This window comes from Rhinatrema bivittatum, chromosome 11 (genome assembly GCF_901001135.1).
Source record: "Rhinatrema bivittatum chromosome 11, aRhiBiv1.1, whole genome shotgun sequence".
Classification (NCBI taxonomy): domain Eukaryota; kingdom Metazoa; phylum Chordata; class Amphibia; order Gymnophiona; family Rhinatrematidae; genus Rhinatrema; species Rhinatrema bivittatum.
Window position 1 is genome coordinate 60,900,731 of NC_042625.1, and position 17,142 is coordinate 60,917,872.

A 17,142-nucleotide genomic window follows, 5' to 3' on the forward strand; every position below is an offset into this window, starting at 1 on the left:
AAATTTGTTAATTCCCCTCAGAGTTTCAGATCCCTGCAAGGAAAAGATTTGTGAAGCATTTGTTATAATTCTAGAAGCTTGTCATGTGTTAGTCTCAAGAAGAGAAGAGAGTTTGTTTTGTCTGTTTTTATTGCTGTTTCAAAAGGTCCTGTTTAGCTGGATAGTTTTGTTTGCAGAAACCAAAACCAAAATAATAAACGCATTGCAGAGAATTGCATTAGGAACATAGTGGGCATTACCCATTTCAGGCCCTATTTATCTGGTTCCAGAAATGAGTGTCCATATCATTTAGGACATGTACTGTAAAATGTATTCAGAGATATCATACAGCTAATGTGATCACCAGTCTTTTCTTCATGCCTTCAGGCAATTTGCCAACGACATTGTCTCTCAGGTCTCATTTTGGAGTACTGTCTTCATTTTTTGTTTAAAAAGAGCAAACAGAAAAACAGAAAAGAACAGGATTCACAGTGATGGGCAATACTGCAAAGGCCTTTCATTAAAACAGCTGAGCTAAGAGTTTATAACTCCAGGGATTCCTCAGGTACAGATGCCAAGAGAGGAGGCAACACCCTAGTAGAAAACGACCACTCAGATTCCCAGTGACTGTAATGGGGAAGAGTGTGTATGAGTTCAGGTTCACTCATTTAATAGGGAGGGAGTCAGGGTCTGCAATGCGACCCTGATGCCACACTTGGGGGAGGGGTCTCCTCAGACTTGTTTCTTTGAGCTCAGGGCCAGGAAACCTCCCCCCTCCCAACTTGCTGTGCAGAATACAGCAAATCACACACACCAAAGGGAAAGTTGGTAACTTTTACTTGATCAAAAAATCTAGCAAGTAAGTATGCCAACCCTTTGGTATCACCACTGCATGGCACTGGTTCCTAAACCATTTGAGCTAAGAGTAGGAGACAGGCAATAAAGGGAGGGGTGCACAATTTCAGAACAGCACCTCCAAAGAGGTTGCTGGAATTGCTAGCCCCTGCTGGTATAAAAGCAGGTTGCATTTTGAGTTAGCAATCAGAGGAGAGAGAGAGAGCAGTTTTCTTGAGTTAATATTCTTCCTATTCTTGGTGTTTTAGGCCACACAGCTTAGATTCTACACTGAATAGGAAGGGAGCAATTCCCTTGCTGGTATACAACCTGTTCCTTAAAAGGTGTCTCAGAGTTTGTTTAAGGGATTTTTAGACTTGTTTTGAGAGTTTTCTGTGAGATGCCTGGTTCAGGAGACTTTAAGGAGTTCCCTCTCTTAGGAAAGCTCGGATGGATCAGGGATGATTCACTGCAGGAGAGTTCCAGTTTTGCCTTTTTGTGAAGATTTGCTTTTGTTTTGGGAGAAAGTTTTTGCTGCTACCCTTCCTGCCTTAAAGTGGGGAAAATCAGAAGAGCTGGCTGCTGCCTGGACCTTTCATCTGAAAGATCCATTGTGTCATCTGGAAAAAGAGGGAACTGTGAGTAAGATCTTAGTTACTCCCCCATCCGAAGTCTTCACCCTGGGGAGAAGAAGTACTGGTGGGAGTTGTACAGTGGTAAGACACTGTTTACTGTCTGCCAGTATTTTTGGAAGTGGATATTCCACCCACAACTAAGATACCCCTCTCCACCTAGGAAGTCTTATCTTTCCATGCCCTGGAAGGATGAGTTCTTTCCCTAGCCCATTTACTGAGAGACACTTGCACAGATAAGGAAAGTTGGAGAACTATGATGACAAGCTGCTGGTGCCAAGATTTGGTGTGTAAAGTTCCACAACTTGCTTTTGATAAATTGTTAAAGTAATGTTTTGTTTGCACACCAAACTCAAGCGTCCAGAGTATCTTGTTAGGACTCTCATCCTTCCCACTAAAAGCAAAGTTAGACCTCCCCAGAAAAGAGAAAAAAGAGAGTCACCTTATACCTTAGCCCTTGGAAAAATATTCTCCCCCCCACTCTTGTCAGAAAGAACACAGGACTGTGAGACAAAGAGGGAGAAAGCCCCAGGATCCCATGTACCCCCGTCTTCCAGGTCCACTGCCAGTACAGGATCTACACAGCATAGGTAAACACATGTATTATAAACGGAAAGTTAAAATAAATGCAGCAATTAGTTACAACAGTATTGTGTTAAATAATAAGAGATTATTATTTAACCAGGCATTTTGCCACAGTTCAGCCTAAGTCACATAAGGAGAAAAGACAAGAAATACTGGCTTCCTAAGGCTCTTTGCCTTAGGAAGTTAAGGGCTCTCAGAGTATTATTCCTTTTGAAAAAAAACTTGACAGTTCAACTGTGTGCGCACAGTTACAAAATGAATTTGTTGGAGGCCTCTTAGGAATCACAGCTCCACTAGGTTCAAAGGAAAAGAAGAAAAAGTAGCAGTTACTGCTTCAGAGCTAAGAACAGTTAACAGGACTTTAGACTGCAACTTCAGTTCACAAGGTGTGGAGAGAGTCCGAGGCCAATAATCTCTATAAGGTGTCAGGTGCACCCTGACTTTGGTTGAGCTCTAGTAAAGTTTATAATTTGGATTTGGATGAATCCCTTAATATTTTTAACAGGGATCTAAGGGATGAATATTCTTTCTCTCACCAAACCATTGCTAGACTTTGGATTGTTTCTCTTTCTCTTGTACAAGCAGTCAGAAATGTGCTTTTAGTCTCTAGCTGCTGTACTCAGCTAAAAGAGTTTACCAGCGTTGTAACACTTGCTTACAATATTTAAAGGTAGAAGAATTTAGTTGTGAATAGCAAGCTGCTCTGCATGTTCTTTTTGAACTCACCAACCATCCTTCCTGTTTCATCAGAATAACTCCTCTGTCAGTATAGCAACCCACGAGGCATGGAAATCCTTTCCTGAATCAGAGGAAACCTTAGTTTTTCTGGACTGTCTGGCTGATAAGCTGTTCTCTCTCTTTTTGGTAGTTTCAGCAAATAGGGGAAAGGTAAAGCGCTCCTGCTACAGCTCTAGCAGGAAAGATTTACAAACACCTTGGATACCCCACACTTCTGACATGACGATATCTGGGGAGGCTCTTCAGGAGAAAAATGTATTCCTTCCTCCCTATCTGGTACCCGAGTGTCTTTCTGCTAACACCTCATGCTAACACTCTATTGCCACAAAGGGGTCCATATTCAGTAGTATGTTTAGTGGACAAGTTTTCTGGCTAAAGTTAGCCGGATAACTTGTCCCATATATTCAGCGGGATAAACATCCTGTTGAATATACTAGACTAAATTATCTGTTTACACGGAGCAGGATAATTAAAAAAAAACCTAACTGGTTGTATTTGAATGTAGGTGGGTAGGTTATTTAGTTATCCGGCCTTGTGCAGTTGGATAACATGATACTTAACTGGATATCCTTAAAAGATATCCAGCTAAGAAGCATTTTTATAATAAAAAAAAGAAAAGGGCCAGCAGGCCAATCCCATGCCTACCCACAAACCTAATACAAACGCCCTGTCGGGCTGTGCTGTGCTAACCCCAGACTTGTTTAAAATGTAGAGAAATGCCGGCAATGAAGGCTGGGCCCCTTGTTTCGATCCCTGCAAAATAAAAAGATAGACTTGTCCCCTGCACCCACCCACCCACAGGGAAGCTATGAGGTGCCGATCCTCCTCCTTCCTCTGACTCTCCCCATCCCACCGATGATATATTTTTTAACTGCTAGGAGTGAGGGATCCTCTGCCGTGCTCCCGGTGCCTCCAGAGGCAGTGCTGGAAACATAAGCTTGAAATTAACTTATTGCTTCCAGTGCTGCCTCTGTCAGAGCGGCGCTGGAGGCGCCAGGAGCAATCAGATGAGGAGGATCAGGGAGAAGCCACCTCATAGTTTCCTGTGGGTGGGGGGTCACGGGGGCAAGTCTATCTTTTTATTGTGTAAAGATCAAAACAGGGGGTTCTGTTCTTTTCTTTTGGTTATGACAGTGCTACTTAGCCTGATATCTTTTAAAAATAATCATCTATCCACACAAAGCCGGATAACTTAGTTGGATATATGGGATATTCAGCTAAGTTAGCTGGATAACTCGACCCCTCCCCAGAATGCCCCTGAAACACTCTTTTTATAACGTGCTAAATTATAGCCGGATCACTATTTATCCGGCTATAATTTATCTAGATAAGTGACTGAATAAGCCTATTTTGAGTTATCCATCTAAATGGCTTTTGAATATGGATCTCTCAATGTCCACAGGCAAAGCAGAACCAGGAAGTGCAAATCCTGTTGGTGCTGGACCAGTAGGTAAGCTCCCATTAGTCAAACACAGAGTCAGCAGTTTCCTGCAGAAACTGGATCATTCTCTTTGACTTTTGATTTCATCACCCTTTTTAGGTGCCTGGCTTCAGTTAATCTGGTTTTAGTGGCCCCAGAAGGGACCTAGGTTTTGTTTCATTTTGGGGTCTCCATACAGAGACACTGAAGTAAGTACTTGAATAACAGGATTGGGGCCACCTGCAGGAGCCTTCACCCCATACTGGCATGAATAGAGCAGTGATTAACCCTGTGAAGTCTGGAATGCTGTCCCAAGCAAACACCCAATGCAGGCAGTAGTCATAGTACATTCAAATGTTCTGAACCTGCATGTAAGCAGGCAGGTTGCAAAAAAAGTGTTTTAATGCCTGGTATCTTAAATCCTGATAAAAGCATAGGCTCTTTTATTCACAGTCCATAAGGAAACAAAGCAGTGAGTCTTCTACAGTGCAAGTAGAGATTAAGGTCCTAATTGAGGTTAAGTAGATACCAGACATTTACACCTCTTTCATACTTGGTTTATTTCAAAAGGGGTTTTGCATAATAGACGTTGACTGCCAGAACAAATAACATGTAAAATGTACTGTGTGGGAGTGCTGTGACTTTACTTTGCTGTAATCAATTTTGATTATAATGAACGAGTACTTTCAAGGAAAGGTTTCACAAGCTGTGTAATGTAAAATTACAGTTCCTCACACTCTGTTTTAAGTCTGGTGCTTTGAAAAATTCCAGATGCCTTGCTTGACAAAAGAAATTACAATTTAAAGAGTAGTGAGTGATCTTTATCTTTAAAAGTCTCAAACTCCCAAGATGTACTGAAACTGAAGATTCTACCCAGCAGAGTCCTGGATATGACTCTGAGTACCTGACGATACTAATTATTTTGTTGCAGGAACAGAAAAAAGAAAGGATTGATATCTTAGATATGAATGGCTTTGCTGCCTGCAAAGGAATTAATCTTCAAAGCTGAAAAATACTATTGTAGTGTAAATGATTCCTCTCTGCTTCTATCAGTGATAGGTATAGCTCTGTATTTCATGGCACAGTACCCCTGAATAATCATCAAATAGGGCAATTGCCATTAGTCAAGAAGCTCATTCAACAAAAATTATGGCAAGTTGCAAAGGTAAAGCTAGATTACTGTAAAAAGTTTAGAATGAACAAAAATACTTTTTAAAAGGAAAGTCACAATTTACACTTAAATGATTGAAGCTAATTATTACTGCAGTAGTGACATTTTGAGTGATAACGAGTCTAAAGTATAGATGACAGAATGGAATATTTATTTATTTTACTTATTTACAAACATTTGATATTCTGCTTTTTGCCAGGTATGAGCTCAAAGTAAATTAAAGACTTACAGTTATAATATGGTTTATTGTAGTTAATGCTAAGTGCCATTGTATGGTATAGGGACCAAATGTGGAAAAACGTTAGTATTCTTAATGAGCTGGCTAGAGAAAAGCCTGGTTGAATAGTCATTCCTTGGCTTTTTTCTGGAAAGCGAAGTAGTTTGGTTCCTGGTGGGATAGGTAAAGGAACCTCATTTCGGATCTTGGGAGCAGAGCTGCTGAAGGCTCTTAGTCATGTGCAGTTCAGTTTGGCAGAAGTCAGGGGTGGGGACAAAAGAAGGGCCTTTTGTGAGGATCAGAGTTCTCTAACCAGGGTGTGAGGATCAAAGTACTCTGGGGCCTCTTTGTTCACACATTTGAAGATGAAGTAAAGAATTTAGAATTCAGATCTTGTTTCAGTTGGTAACCAATGTAGTCTGCAGAAGATGGAAGTTGTGTGGTCTGTCAGTTTGGCTCCTAGCAGGATTCATGTTTTGCATGAGTGGTAGACATTTCAAGTAGGTCTGGGAGATACCATTCAGAAGAGAGTTACAGTTAGTTACTGTAACCAGTGCAAGGTTGTGCCTATTGAAGTAGTAGTGTAGTTGCTGGATCTGGCGGAGGTACATAAAGGAGGCTCTCACTGCTTTAGAGATATGGACTTCCATAGTGAGGCTAGGATCAATTTGGGCCCCTAGGCGCTTCATACGAGTCTTTGAGCTGGATGGGGTATTTGATAGGGAGGGAGTGGACCATAGGAGGTTACCTCATTGATTTAACCAGAGAAGCTCAGATTTGGAGGGGTTAAGTTTGAGTTTATGGTTGTTGAGCCATTGGGCTACTGCCATCAGACAGTTGTTGAGATTGACAATGGGAGAGGATTGCTTAGATCCAAGCTTAATGCAAAGTTGAATGCCATCCGCATATAGGTGACATTCAACATGTTAAAAATGATACGGTACTTGGGCATATTCTTGCATACTAGTGTTGTTTGCAGTGCTATACACTCAGCCCTCTAAGGATGAGAAGGAACCTTTCATGTCTTTCTGCTTGAAACATTTCTCATAGATACACGGCAGGACAATGCTGCAGGGCGAGCTGGCACAGGCAGCCTCACACAGGTGAAAGACCTGGCACCATCGCTGCATGACTTGGACAACATATTCGATAATTCTGATGATGATGAGCTGGGGGTGAGTTCCAGAGGGCATGACGGGGGCAAACTGCTGTATTAACCTTTTACAGATTGGTCTGGAGAATACTCTGAGAGATCTCCTAAGAATGATCTCCTCTATCATATATCTTCAGAGAGTAAGAAAGTTATATTACCTTCATATTTTTCTCCTTTTCAGAAAAGTTTATTATTCCATTTTAGACCATTGCAGAAAAAACCTGTATGGTACAGCTGTCTCTTCTAGAAACTGGGCAAAAAAAGAGGCACTCACAAGCATACCTCATTGTAGGCAAAAACTCTTTATTCTGCTGTGTAACTTACAGAATAGGGAGGATTGAGAAGCAACTACACACTTGTTACTTTCTTCTTATGACACTTTTTCCGCTGATTAGCTTCTTTGTATGTGAAAGTCCCATTAATGTAGTTCTGTCCTTAGTAGGATTTAGTATAATCCCAAGTCCCTAGGGTGGGAAGTAAATGGAATGTACCTGGAGGATATCTGATGGTGTCAGGAAGTAGTAGGAAAGGAATGAGAAAATACCAGAGAATTGTGCTTTGTGTGAAAAAATATTTTCTCCAATTTGTTTTAAATGTGCTACTTAATAGCTTCACAGGGTATCCTCTAGTCTTTTTATTTTTTTGAAAGAGTAAACATTTGATTTGCATTTACCCATTCCTCTCCACTCATGATTTTATAGATTGATTGATTGATTGATTGATTGATTTATTTATTTATTTATTTATTTATTTATTTATTTATTAATTAACTTTTATTTACCGACATTCGTGAAGCACATCATGCCGGTTTACAAAGAACTCAGATGAGATACAGCAAAACAATATAACAGTATAACAAAATAACTTTATAAACAATGTAATATAATATTACTAACCAAAAGAATAAAGAATAAAAGACAGAAACTGAACAAAATAAAACAGTACAAAGGCATTACAAAAGGAACCAAAGGAGATCTCTATTATTCCCCTCAGCCATTTCTTCTCCAAGTCAGAGCCCTAACTTCTTTAGCCTTTCCTCACAGGGGAGCCATTCTATCCCTTTTAATATTTTGGTTGCCCTTCTAGTTCCACTATATTTTTTTTGATTCAGTAACCAAAATTGCACACAATACTCAAGGCACACTCTGGAGTGATATAGAAGTATTATGGTATTAAGCTCTGAAATTCATTGTCAGAGGATGTGGTAAAGGAAGTTAGCATAACTGGGTTGGAAAAAGTTTGTACAGGTTCCTGGAGAAAAAGTCTATAAATGATTTTTAACTAGGTAGACTTTGAGAAAGCCACTGCTTAATCCTGTGCATAAGCAACATGGAATTTATCAACTATTTGGGATCCTGCAATGTACCTGAATTGGCCACTGTTGGATACTAGGCTTGATGTATCCTTAGTCTGACCCAGTCTGCTGTTATGTTCTAGTCTGAGAGAGAACAAAGCAGCAGATGGGTCAATCCATCCCTGAACATATCAGGCGATCGGGCATCCCATGGGTGGGTCTGCCTTGGAAGTTCTGGCTTGTTTGTCTGTAGGCTGCCTGGGAGAAACAGGAGGGGAGGAGCTGGATTATAGAACAGAATAGCTTTTCATTGGTCTGCTTTGCTCTGTCCACTCTAAATTTGCCCTCCCTTCCTGCTTCCTGCAAGATGGGGGAGGGGCTTGTATAAGGGAGTAGAGTGGCTCTTCTCTGCTCTTTCTGCTCTTGCCTCTACCTCAAGAATTGCCCACGATCCCTCCCTGCAGGCTGCTTGGGAGGGAAGGGAAGCAGAAGTCTGTTCTTAGTAGAGTTGCAAACTGTATGGATTTTTTCAAGACAATCCTGAATTTTTGCTTCATATTCAGATGATTGTGGGAAGTCTATATTATCCAGAAATTGTTCAGATTATAGCCCTTGAACTCCAGAGCTGCAACTCCAATCCTGCCCCTACATTGAGTGAGCGTGTCCTCTCACACAGGTCCAACATGAATACCTATTCCTTCAGCAAGTCAGCTAATACTTGCTGCCACCGCAGCAATTTGCATGTGGATAGATTGGCTAACTGAGGAGGTGCATGTGTACTACTACTGAGCAGCGCAGACCTGAAGGCAGCTTTGCTGCTATGTTTATCCTGTGGTGTGGCTGAGCCCTGGCTAAATAGCTAGCTGCCTGCTTCCTTAGCCTGACTGCATCCAAATGGTCTCTACGGACCTTATTTCTCCTTCCCGGTACTTCTACTCTGTGCCAGTAAGTTTAACTTTGACAAAGGAATGGAGAATGAGGGGAGGAGGGATACTGGTGGTGGAGATAGAAGAAGCAAAGCGGCACAATCTGTGGAGTAAGAGGTGTAATTTTGGGGCTGCTGATCCCCTCATTTTTGACCTGTGGCAGGGTAAGTTGTGGTGTAGGGGCCACAGTACTCTCCCTCCTAGTTTCCTTGTGCACGGAAGCAAATGGCATGCATTAAAGAGAAACAGCACCTGTGTGAGTAAGCCAGAGAGAAGGGGACGGGGACTGAGTCGGAAATGGTGTGTGTGTGTGTGTATGAATGTATAGATAGATAAAAGGCTTGTGTCTTTGGGCACCATCTCCACTCACACACACATACACAGGCGCACACACTGGCTTCCACTCACACTCATGCAAGGGGCATACACATACAGACACACAGGCTCATATGCACAAACATACTCATGCAAAGATACCCACACACAATACATGGGCTGCCATTCACTCAGGCTCCCACTCTTTGCCAGACCCCTTCTTCATTTGACAAGGGATGGGGTCTGCAGCAGCCCTCTCTTTCTTTGGAAACTGCAGGATAGGGTTCCAAGGTAGCCTTCTCTGCCCGCTGTAGAATGGGATTCGCAAATGGCCATCCTGCAGGCCTCTTCAGCAGCTGTGGGACGGAGTTCCGTGGCAGCCAGCAACAGGAAAGTTCTAATATATGCAGTTAGTGTTCTTTATAGAGAGGTATTCTCCCTTTCTGATTATTTTCTATTAATTAATAAAATAAACCAATATGTATTGTTTTCACTTTTGTTCATTTCTAAAATATATATCTGTTAAGAACCTATCTAACTGCAAAATGCTGGGCACATTTTGCTAGTGTACGGACATGTACGCATTGTTCTATATTTAAAAAAAAAAAAAAAAAATGTGTTCTGTTGGAATGGGTGTCTGCAATGATGTCTCTCCCAGCCCTGCCTCACTTGGATGCTCATCAATGGCAATAATGTACTCAGACATCATGTAGATCAGGTGTGACTTTGGGATGTCCCCTTGCTACTGCATAGCTTCCTTGTTACTGCTGACAGCTTGGCACACCCTCCTGGTGTCCTGAAGACATATACACAGCTGTGATTAAAATGCCTTGCTCACACCCTGACTCCCTCCAGTGCCACATTGTGTCTCTTGATTTCACTGCTGCCAGTTTGATTCACATTTGCCAACATCCTGCTTCCCTGTGACAGGACTTCTCTGGCACTTGATGGGGCTGTATGCAGGAAATAATCACCTTCACCAGCTGCAGCCTAAACAGCACTTCTTTTCCTATCCTATTACGCTAGATGCTATTGAATGTGGTCAGCTTTCATTGACTTTATCACACACACTCACACACACACAAACCTTGGAAGCCTGATGCAGTTGTACTACTGCTATTAGAGTTGTAATTGCAGCTCCATGCAGGATAGTTATGGTTTAATGCAGCCTTATTCAGTTGTATCTCCACTCTCTGACCATTCTCCTGTGTTTTCGCATCTTTGGCCCAAACGATCCTCCTAGGTCCCCATATAGACCCAGTTACATGAATGCTTGCATTTCTGCTAAGTATATTTGCAGCCTCCAAGGCAAACCCAACTGCCAATTTGATTCTCTCATCACAGCCTGATCTATATAGCTACCAGTACTAGTGAGCTTCCTACGTCCCCTGTGTAGCCTGCCAGATAGCTGGCAATGTACGTAACTGCATTACTGCTATTACTCATTATTATGGTACTTGTAGCCTGCCAGAAGGACCAAGCTGCCAGTTGATTCTACCATTGCAGCTTGTCAGACAAACTGCCTCATAACTACCTGTATTTCCACCAAGACTTATAGCATTTTATATTAACTGCTATGCCATTCATTCTGGCAGTCCCAACACTCATTGTTGAAATGGGGAAGTGCAGCACTATAAATGCTAACAGTAAAGATCTCACTTTAACAACAACTGATGTGTGGTACAAAAAACATATTAAATAAGAATATGAATGATTTTTAGCACTAGTGTAAGCAAATGAGGATCTGTATTATGAATCCTCTTAATGCTAAGGGACTGCTCAATGGCCCTCTTTGTGCTAATGATTTTAAACATCAGTCATTCAAAATATTTTCGCAATGATTTTGCATAATTTTACTCCAATTTTTTTTTATTTTTTCTTATCTTTTAAAAAGGAAAGTATTTGTATGCACTAATCTGTGTGTGATAAATCATATGTCCAACACCGGGATCAAGCTGACATCTCCATAACCACTTTTCTGAAGATATCAAACAAGTGATCTTCCAGTCATTGGAGTGTTTCAGAAGGATAAAGCCTTCCTTCTTCAGGGGAACGTTGAAAGCACTCTATAATAGAGAGTAATTTAACCTGGTATTTTGTGTAGGAGAAATCTTTGAAGAATATAGTGGTCTCAACACAAAAGCTGAAAAAGCGCACAGTGCATGTGCATGAATCCTTCTTTTGGATAGCAACCAATTGAATGTACCGCCGGCAGAGACAGAAACTGCTACCCTTATGTAAGCACTATAAATGCTTACACATATGCCATTAGGTTATGCCTTCTTACATTTTGTATATGGCTAAATAGTTGATGGATTTTGGGCATGCTTGGGACAGATGTCTATAGCAATGGTGGGTCAAGGGTCAAGATAGGTAGAAGACAAGATAGTTGGAGAGGGGGAGTTGTTTTTGGTTGCATGTGGGAATATGTATTCTCCTAGGACAAGCAGGATGGTAGTCCTCACACACAGGTGACATCAGATGGAGCCCGGCATGGAAAACTTTTGTCTAGGAGAACACCTGTTACAGGTAAGCAACTGTGTTTGCTCTCTGTCCAAAGCAAAGGAATCTCAACTAGGCAGACTGGAAGGGGCAATTTGGTCTTTATCTGCCATCAGTTATGTTACTATGAGACTGATCGCTGGCTCAAGGAATAAGCAAGAATAATAGGGCAAAATAGCTTTAATGAGAAGTATTGTACAAGCAATTGCCAACATGATTTCTCTGATGCTAGGACTGCTCAGAATTTTTCTTCACAAGATATCATGTGTTTTAATACATTTTGAAATTTCAGTAAATGAAAAATGAAAACCCATCCAGACAGAAAAATATTTTCAATTAGCTTAGTTTACAATGAGCTATTAGAAAGTTTGATAAATAACCAAGTATTTGTGATTCTCCTTCAAATGACATGCATGTTTTTCTAATAGTGGGGGTGGCAATTGTTAACAAATTGCAGTTTGCCTGTCCATTCTAATGGAATATTACTGGAGTTTTTATATTTGGAATATTTATTTATTTTCTTTTTTTAGTGATAAGGTAACATAGTGAATGATGGCAGATAAAGATCAAAATGGCCCATTTTGTTTTGGACACATATGAGTTCCACATGCAGCCCTACTCTACTCCCTTTTCCTACGTCTTTTAACTGACCTCTCCACCCTTTTCCTACCTCTGCATATCTTCCCAAGCACGCATAAAATCTATTACACCTTTTCTGCTAATAGGTTCCTTCTATGTTAAATCCGGCTTCACGATTCGCATTGTTTGTTTAGCCATGGTCCCTCCATGCTTATTCCCTAGCCTTCCTAGAGGCCCAGTTCAATAATACCATTCCTGTTTAGGACTGTAACCACTGCTCCATGCAGGTTGCTTGAATGCCTTCTAGAAAGCAGAAGACTTTGCCAATACAACTTTTTGGCTGTAATTTCTCCCTCATGCACTTACCCCCAATGCCTTTTTGAAAGCAGTGTGGTGTTGTGGATTGTACCCACCACTCCATGCAGGCTACCCAGTGATTCATTCCCATTTCTCTTGCCACCAGGGATACTGTATTTATATCCCATGTTTTTTGAAGTCTTTGCTATTTTTGTCTCTACAGCTTACTTCAGGAGGGCATTCCAGATATCTACAATCCTTTCCTTGAAAATGTATTTTCTGGCATTGTTCCTGAACTTACCGCTTGGAGCTTCATATCATGATCACTAGTTCTAAAACTTCTTTGCACATTGACATCGTTCAAATATTTAAATATCTCTATTTTGTGCCCCCTGTTTCCCATCTTGTCTACTGGATATATATTTAGGTCCTTAAGTCTAATCTCATATGGCTTTTGGTGAAGGCCCCATACCATTTTGGTCGCCTTTTTATGGACTAACTGTGGCCTATCTATATCCTTTCCTGAGATACAGCTTCTAGAATCAAATACAGTGTTCTAGGTGAGGCCTCACCAATGACATGTTCAGTAGCATTATCACCTCCTTTTTTCAGCTGGTTATACCTCCCTCTATGTACTCTAGCATCTCTCTACCTTATCACATTGTTTTGCTACCTTGAAATCATCAGACACTATCACCCCACTTCTATTCCATGCACATCAGCTTTTTACCTTCTATCATGTACCACTCCCTTGAATTTCTGTTACCCAAATACATGACTGCATTTTTTCGCAGTGGAGTGGAGGAGTAGCCTAGAAGTTAGAGCAGCAGGCTGAGAATCAAGGAAGCCAGGGTTCAAATACTGCTGACACTCTTTGTGACTTTGGTCAAGGCTTTTCACCCTCTATTGCCTCAAGTACAAGCTTAGATGAATGTACTTGAGTATAATCCACTTTGAAGTGTCAAAAAAAGAAGAATAGAAATAATTTATTGAAATTATTATTATTAACTGTCAAGCAATTGACCATTCCTCAGACCTTTCCTATATCATATCATCATGTGCAAGGACCATATTGGTGAAACTCTTTGTTTAGGAGAATAGTGGGGTTATTACTGCAGATGGCCAGGGGAGGGAGGAAATTGCTGTCTTTCCTAGAGATGGAGAGGGAAGATAGGAAATGTGTGTGTGTGAGAGAGGAGAGAAGAAAAAAGAAAATTGATACACACATCCCCTCCACCAATCCACACCTAATCTCAGGGTACTACAACTGAAAAGTTTCCCGGTATGGCATTTACAGAGAGATGGCTGGGTAGGGAAGGGGGGTGAAGGAAGGATTTGCTGTTTCAGACTATATACAAACACACTGTAGGACATTTAGCGTTTGGGATCCCGCCAAGGTACCTTGTGACTTGGATTGGCCACTGTTGGACACAGGGAACTGGGCTTGATGGACCCTTGGTCTGACCCAGTATGGCATATCTTATGTTCTTATGTAATGATGCTTGGCATTATCCTTTGAAGTGGGGTAAGTGCTGATCCAGTTCATAGCATAAAAAATATGAAAGAAAAGAAACTGGATTAGAAAACATGTAAAAGTTTCCTATATTTTATCTGATCCTGGACATCTATCTCTGTTTTTTAAGTGATAGGATTGTCTCTAAAAGCCAAATCTTGTTCGTATCCCAGAATTTTTACAGGCTTCCTCTCTACCTTGAGGATGAATTAATATCCTCTCTTCTTTTTTTTTATTTGCCATTGTGGTGTAATTTATTTCAATTTAGGTTGGGTTCTCATATTTATTTTGGAATTACAGTGGCAAAATTTACTTTGTTAGAATGCCTATAATCTCTTGGGTGGTGTTTGCTTTTTTTCTTGTTCATATTCCTCTTAAGAATTTGTTTCTTGATGTATAAAATTGACAATTATTATAAATAAAAAGTAAAAAAAACCCCAAAATAACCACCTGTGAAAGAGAAGCATACAACTGACAACACATGTTGGGACATGTCACAAATGGAGAAATCTTGTGAGAGTCTAAGCAATGAAATATATTTAGAAAGTGGGTTAGTTTGCCAGCCAGGTATGTGAGGAGAATGGCATGTTGTGCAAAGGGCTTAAGCGAACAGGAGCCACAGGCCCAGCAGTTAGGTAAGGTAAGGAAGACTGAGCACTGGTTGCTACAGGGAAGTGGGGGTAGGGAGAGAGACTCCTTCACCTCATGCATTCTCCATGTTCCTCTCCTGCCTTCCAATTCCCAGCCCACTTAGGCAGATTGTTTTGTCACAGTCCGTCCTTGGGTGTATTGGTGGTCTGCCCAAGAGTTCCATCTGTCCCACCCTTCTCACCTACAGTATTGAAGGGGAGCTGATCTGAGGGGACCATACATTTGTCAGGAGTGCAGGGCACATAAGAAAGGGTATTGCAAATTTGAGTGAGACTGAGTGAAACCCATGGTATGGTTGTAGCCATTCGCATTGAGGCCCCAGTTTTGTCAGTGTCTGCAGCTATGAAGATGCCAGGGATTTCTGATGCCACACCCCAGCTGAACCTGTCCCATGTCAGGTTGGAAAAGAGGGTTCCAAATGGAAGAGCCTAAGTTAACATGCCTGAGAGATAAAAATCGTGCAGAGAACAAGAGAAGCCCAGGCTATAGGATTAAACAGCAGCTATGAATGAGAAAAACATATCTGGCCAAATACTGTTTACTAATGTGATCTATGCACGTAAAACAGGCAGTAATGTGAGTAGATTTGCCGAATCCATATTACTGGATTATTTTTAACTCTTTATTTTAACAGACACTTGTAACATCATATCAAAATAACATAACATATCATATATATGCTCTGAACAGATTTGACAGAACAAATTTAATATGTGAAAACTACAGTGAGCTACTACTTTCAGAATAAATTGCTAATTGGATTATATTTATTTAAAGTCCCCTTTAAATGCAAAGGTAATTTTTTCATTCCCAGCGATGTCAACCACTGTACTATGCCAGAATTCTCTGTTGGCCACAGATTTTCAAAAAACGGCTATTAGACTGCCAGCATGCAGCAGATGATTTATCAGCACCTTCATATCTGCAAAAAAACACTGTCTCCCCAGTAACCTAGCAAATCTATCAGAGGGATTAGAACGATTTGGATGCCCATAATGTCAAGGATAATATTTTTCACTGAGGACCAGAAATTAATCCCACCACATATAAAGATAAGTGCTTCTTTGTCCTCATCTCTTCTAGCAAAGAGGGCTAGATCTGCTGAAGCTGGCAAACAGCATAGGATATCTGTATGTTCAATGTAGTAATCTATATAACAAAGCCTTTTTTTATGGCAGATACATTCCAGGTATTCTGCCAGATCACTGGCCTTTCTTCTAGTCTGAGATTTAGCTGTAAATCATTATTCCTTTTACAATAAGGGAATTTAGGAAAATTTCTCTTTCATCTGAAGCAATCAGTTCTTGGTACAGCAGAGAGTTTACTTTCAGAGTAGGAGCTGATTGGGTCAAAATATGCTCTATATTGTTCCATCCTCTAGGTATCCAGCTCTGCTCAAATCAATTGAGCAGAATTTTCCAGAACTGAAAATAAAAAATGGTGTGGTATGGAACTGGAAGCATAAGAAAGGCCATGCTAAGACAGCCCAGAGATCCGTTGATCCCAGCAGTGACCAGTCTGGGTCATTTGGAAGAATCCAGTATATCCTAATAGGAAAGCCCATTTCCTATTCCTTATTTCCAAAAGTATGAAACAGACACACCTAAGTTCCTGTATCTGCCCTCAGAAACTTGTCCACATCTATTTAAAAATTCTGCTTACTAGTTTTCGCTATATTCTCCAGCATCAAATTCCATAGCCCAGCTGTTTGCTAACTGAAAAAAATACTTCTTAAAATTTGATTTAAATGTGCTACTTGTTAGTTTCATGGAATGTCTTCTAGTCCTAGTATTGTTTACTAGAGTAAATAACTATTCCCAATTTACCTGTTCTACACCACTCAGATTTTGAAAATTCTATCATATCTCTTCTCATTTGTTTGTTATCCAAGCTGAAGACCTGTAACTTTTGTAGCCTCTCTTCCTAGGGGAGCCGTTTTATCCCCTTTAACATTTTTGTTGCCATTCTCTGCACTTTTATTCACATCGCCAGGCATTTTTTTAAGATGTGACAACCAGAACTGCATATAATGCTTGATGTGCAGTTTCACCATGGATTGATACAGAGGCATTATATTCTGTTTTATTTTCTGTTCTTTTCTAAATAATTTCCTAACATATTTGCATTTTAGACCCTTGCCGCACACTGAGCTGAGGATTTCAATGTGTGTTCTACAAGGCCTTTCAAGACAAAAACATAAGATTTGCCATACTGGCTCAGACCAAAAGTCCATCAAGCCCAATATCATGTTTCCAACAGTGGTAATACAGGACACAAGTAACTGACTGGATCCCAAAATGTCAATAGATTCCATGCTGCTTATCCCAGGGATAAGC

The 17,142-nt window shown here is 40.7% G+C and overlaps 1 protein-coding gene across 2 annotated transcripts in view; it reads left to right on the top strand.

Moving 5' to 3' along the window:
• Positions 1 to 17,142, top strand: part of MED13L (mediator complex subunit 13L) — a 667,498-nt gene that overhangs the window by 491,192 nt on the left and 159,164 nt on the right. Inside the window, exons 13-14 of one of the 2 annotated variants that reach the window (XM_029619261.1) lie at positions 4,171 to 4,218; positions 6,627 to 6,751. In XM_029619261.1, the coding sequence (XP_029475121.1) occupies positions 4,171 to 4,218; positions 6,627 to 6,751 (173 nt within the window). The remainder of the gene's footprint in view (positions 1 to 4,170; positions 4,219 to 6,626; positions 6,752 to 17,142) is intronic. The other variant, XM_029619262.1, reaches the window with a different exon arrangement.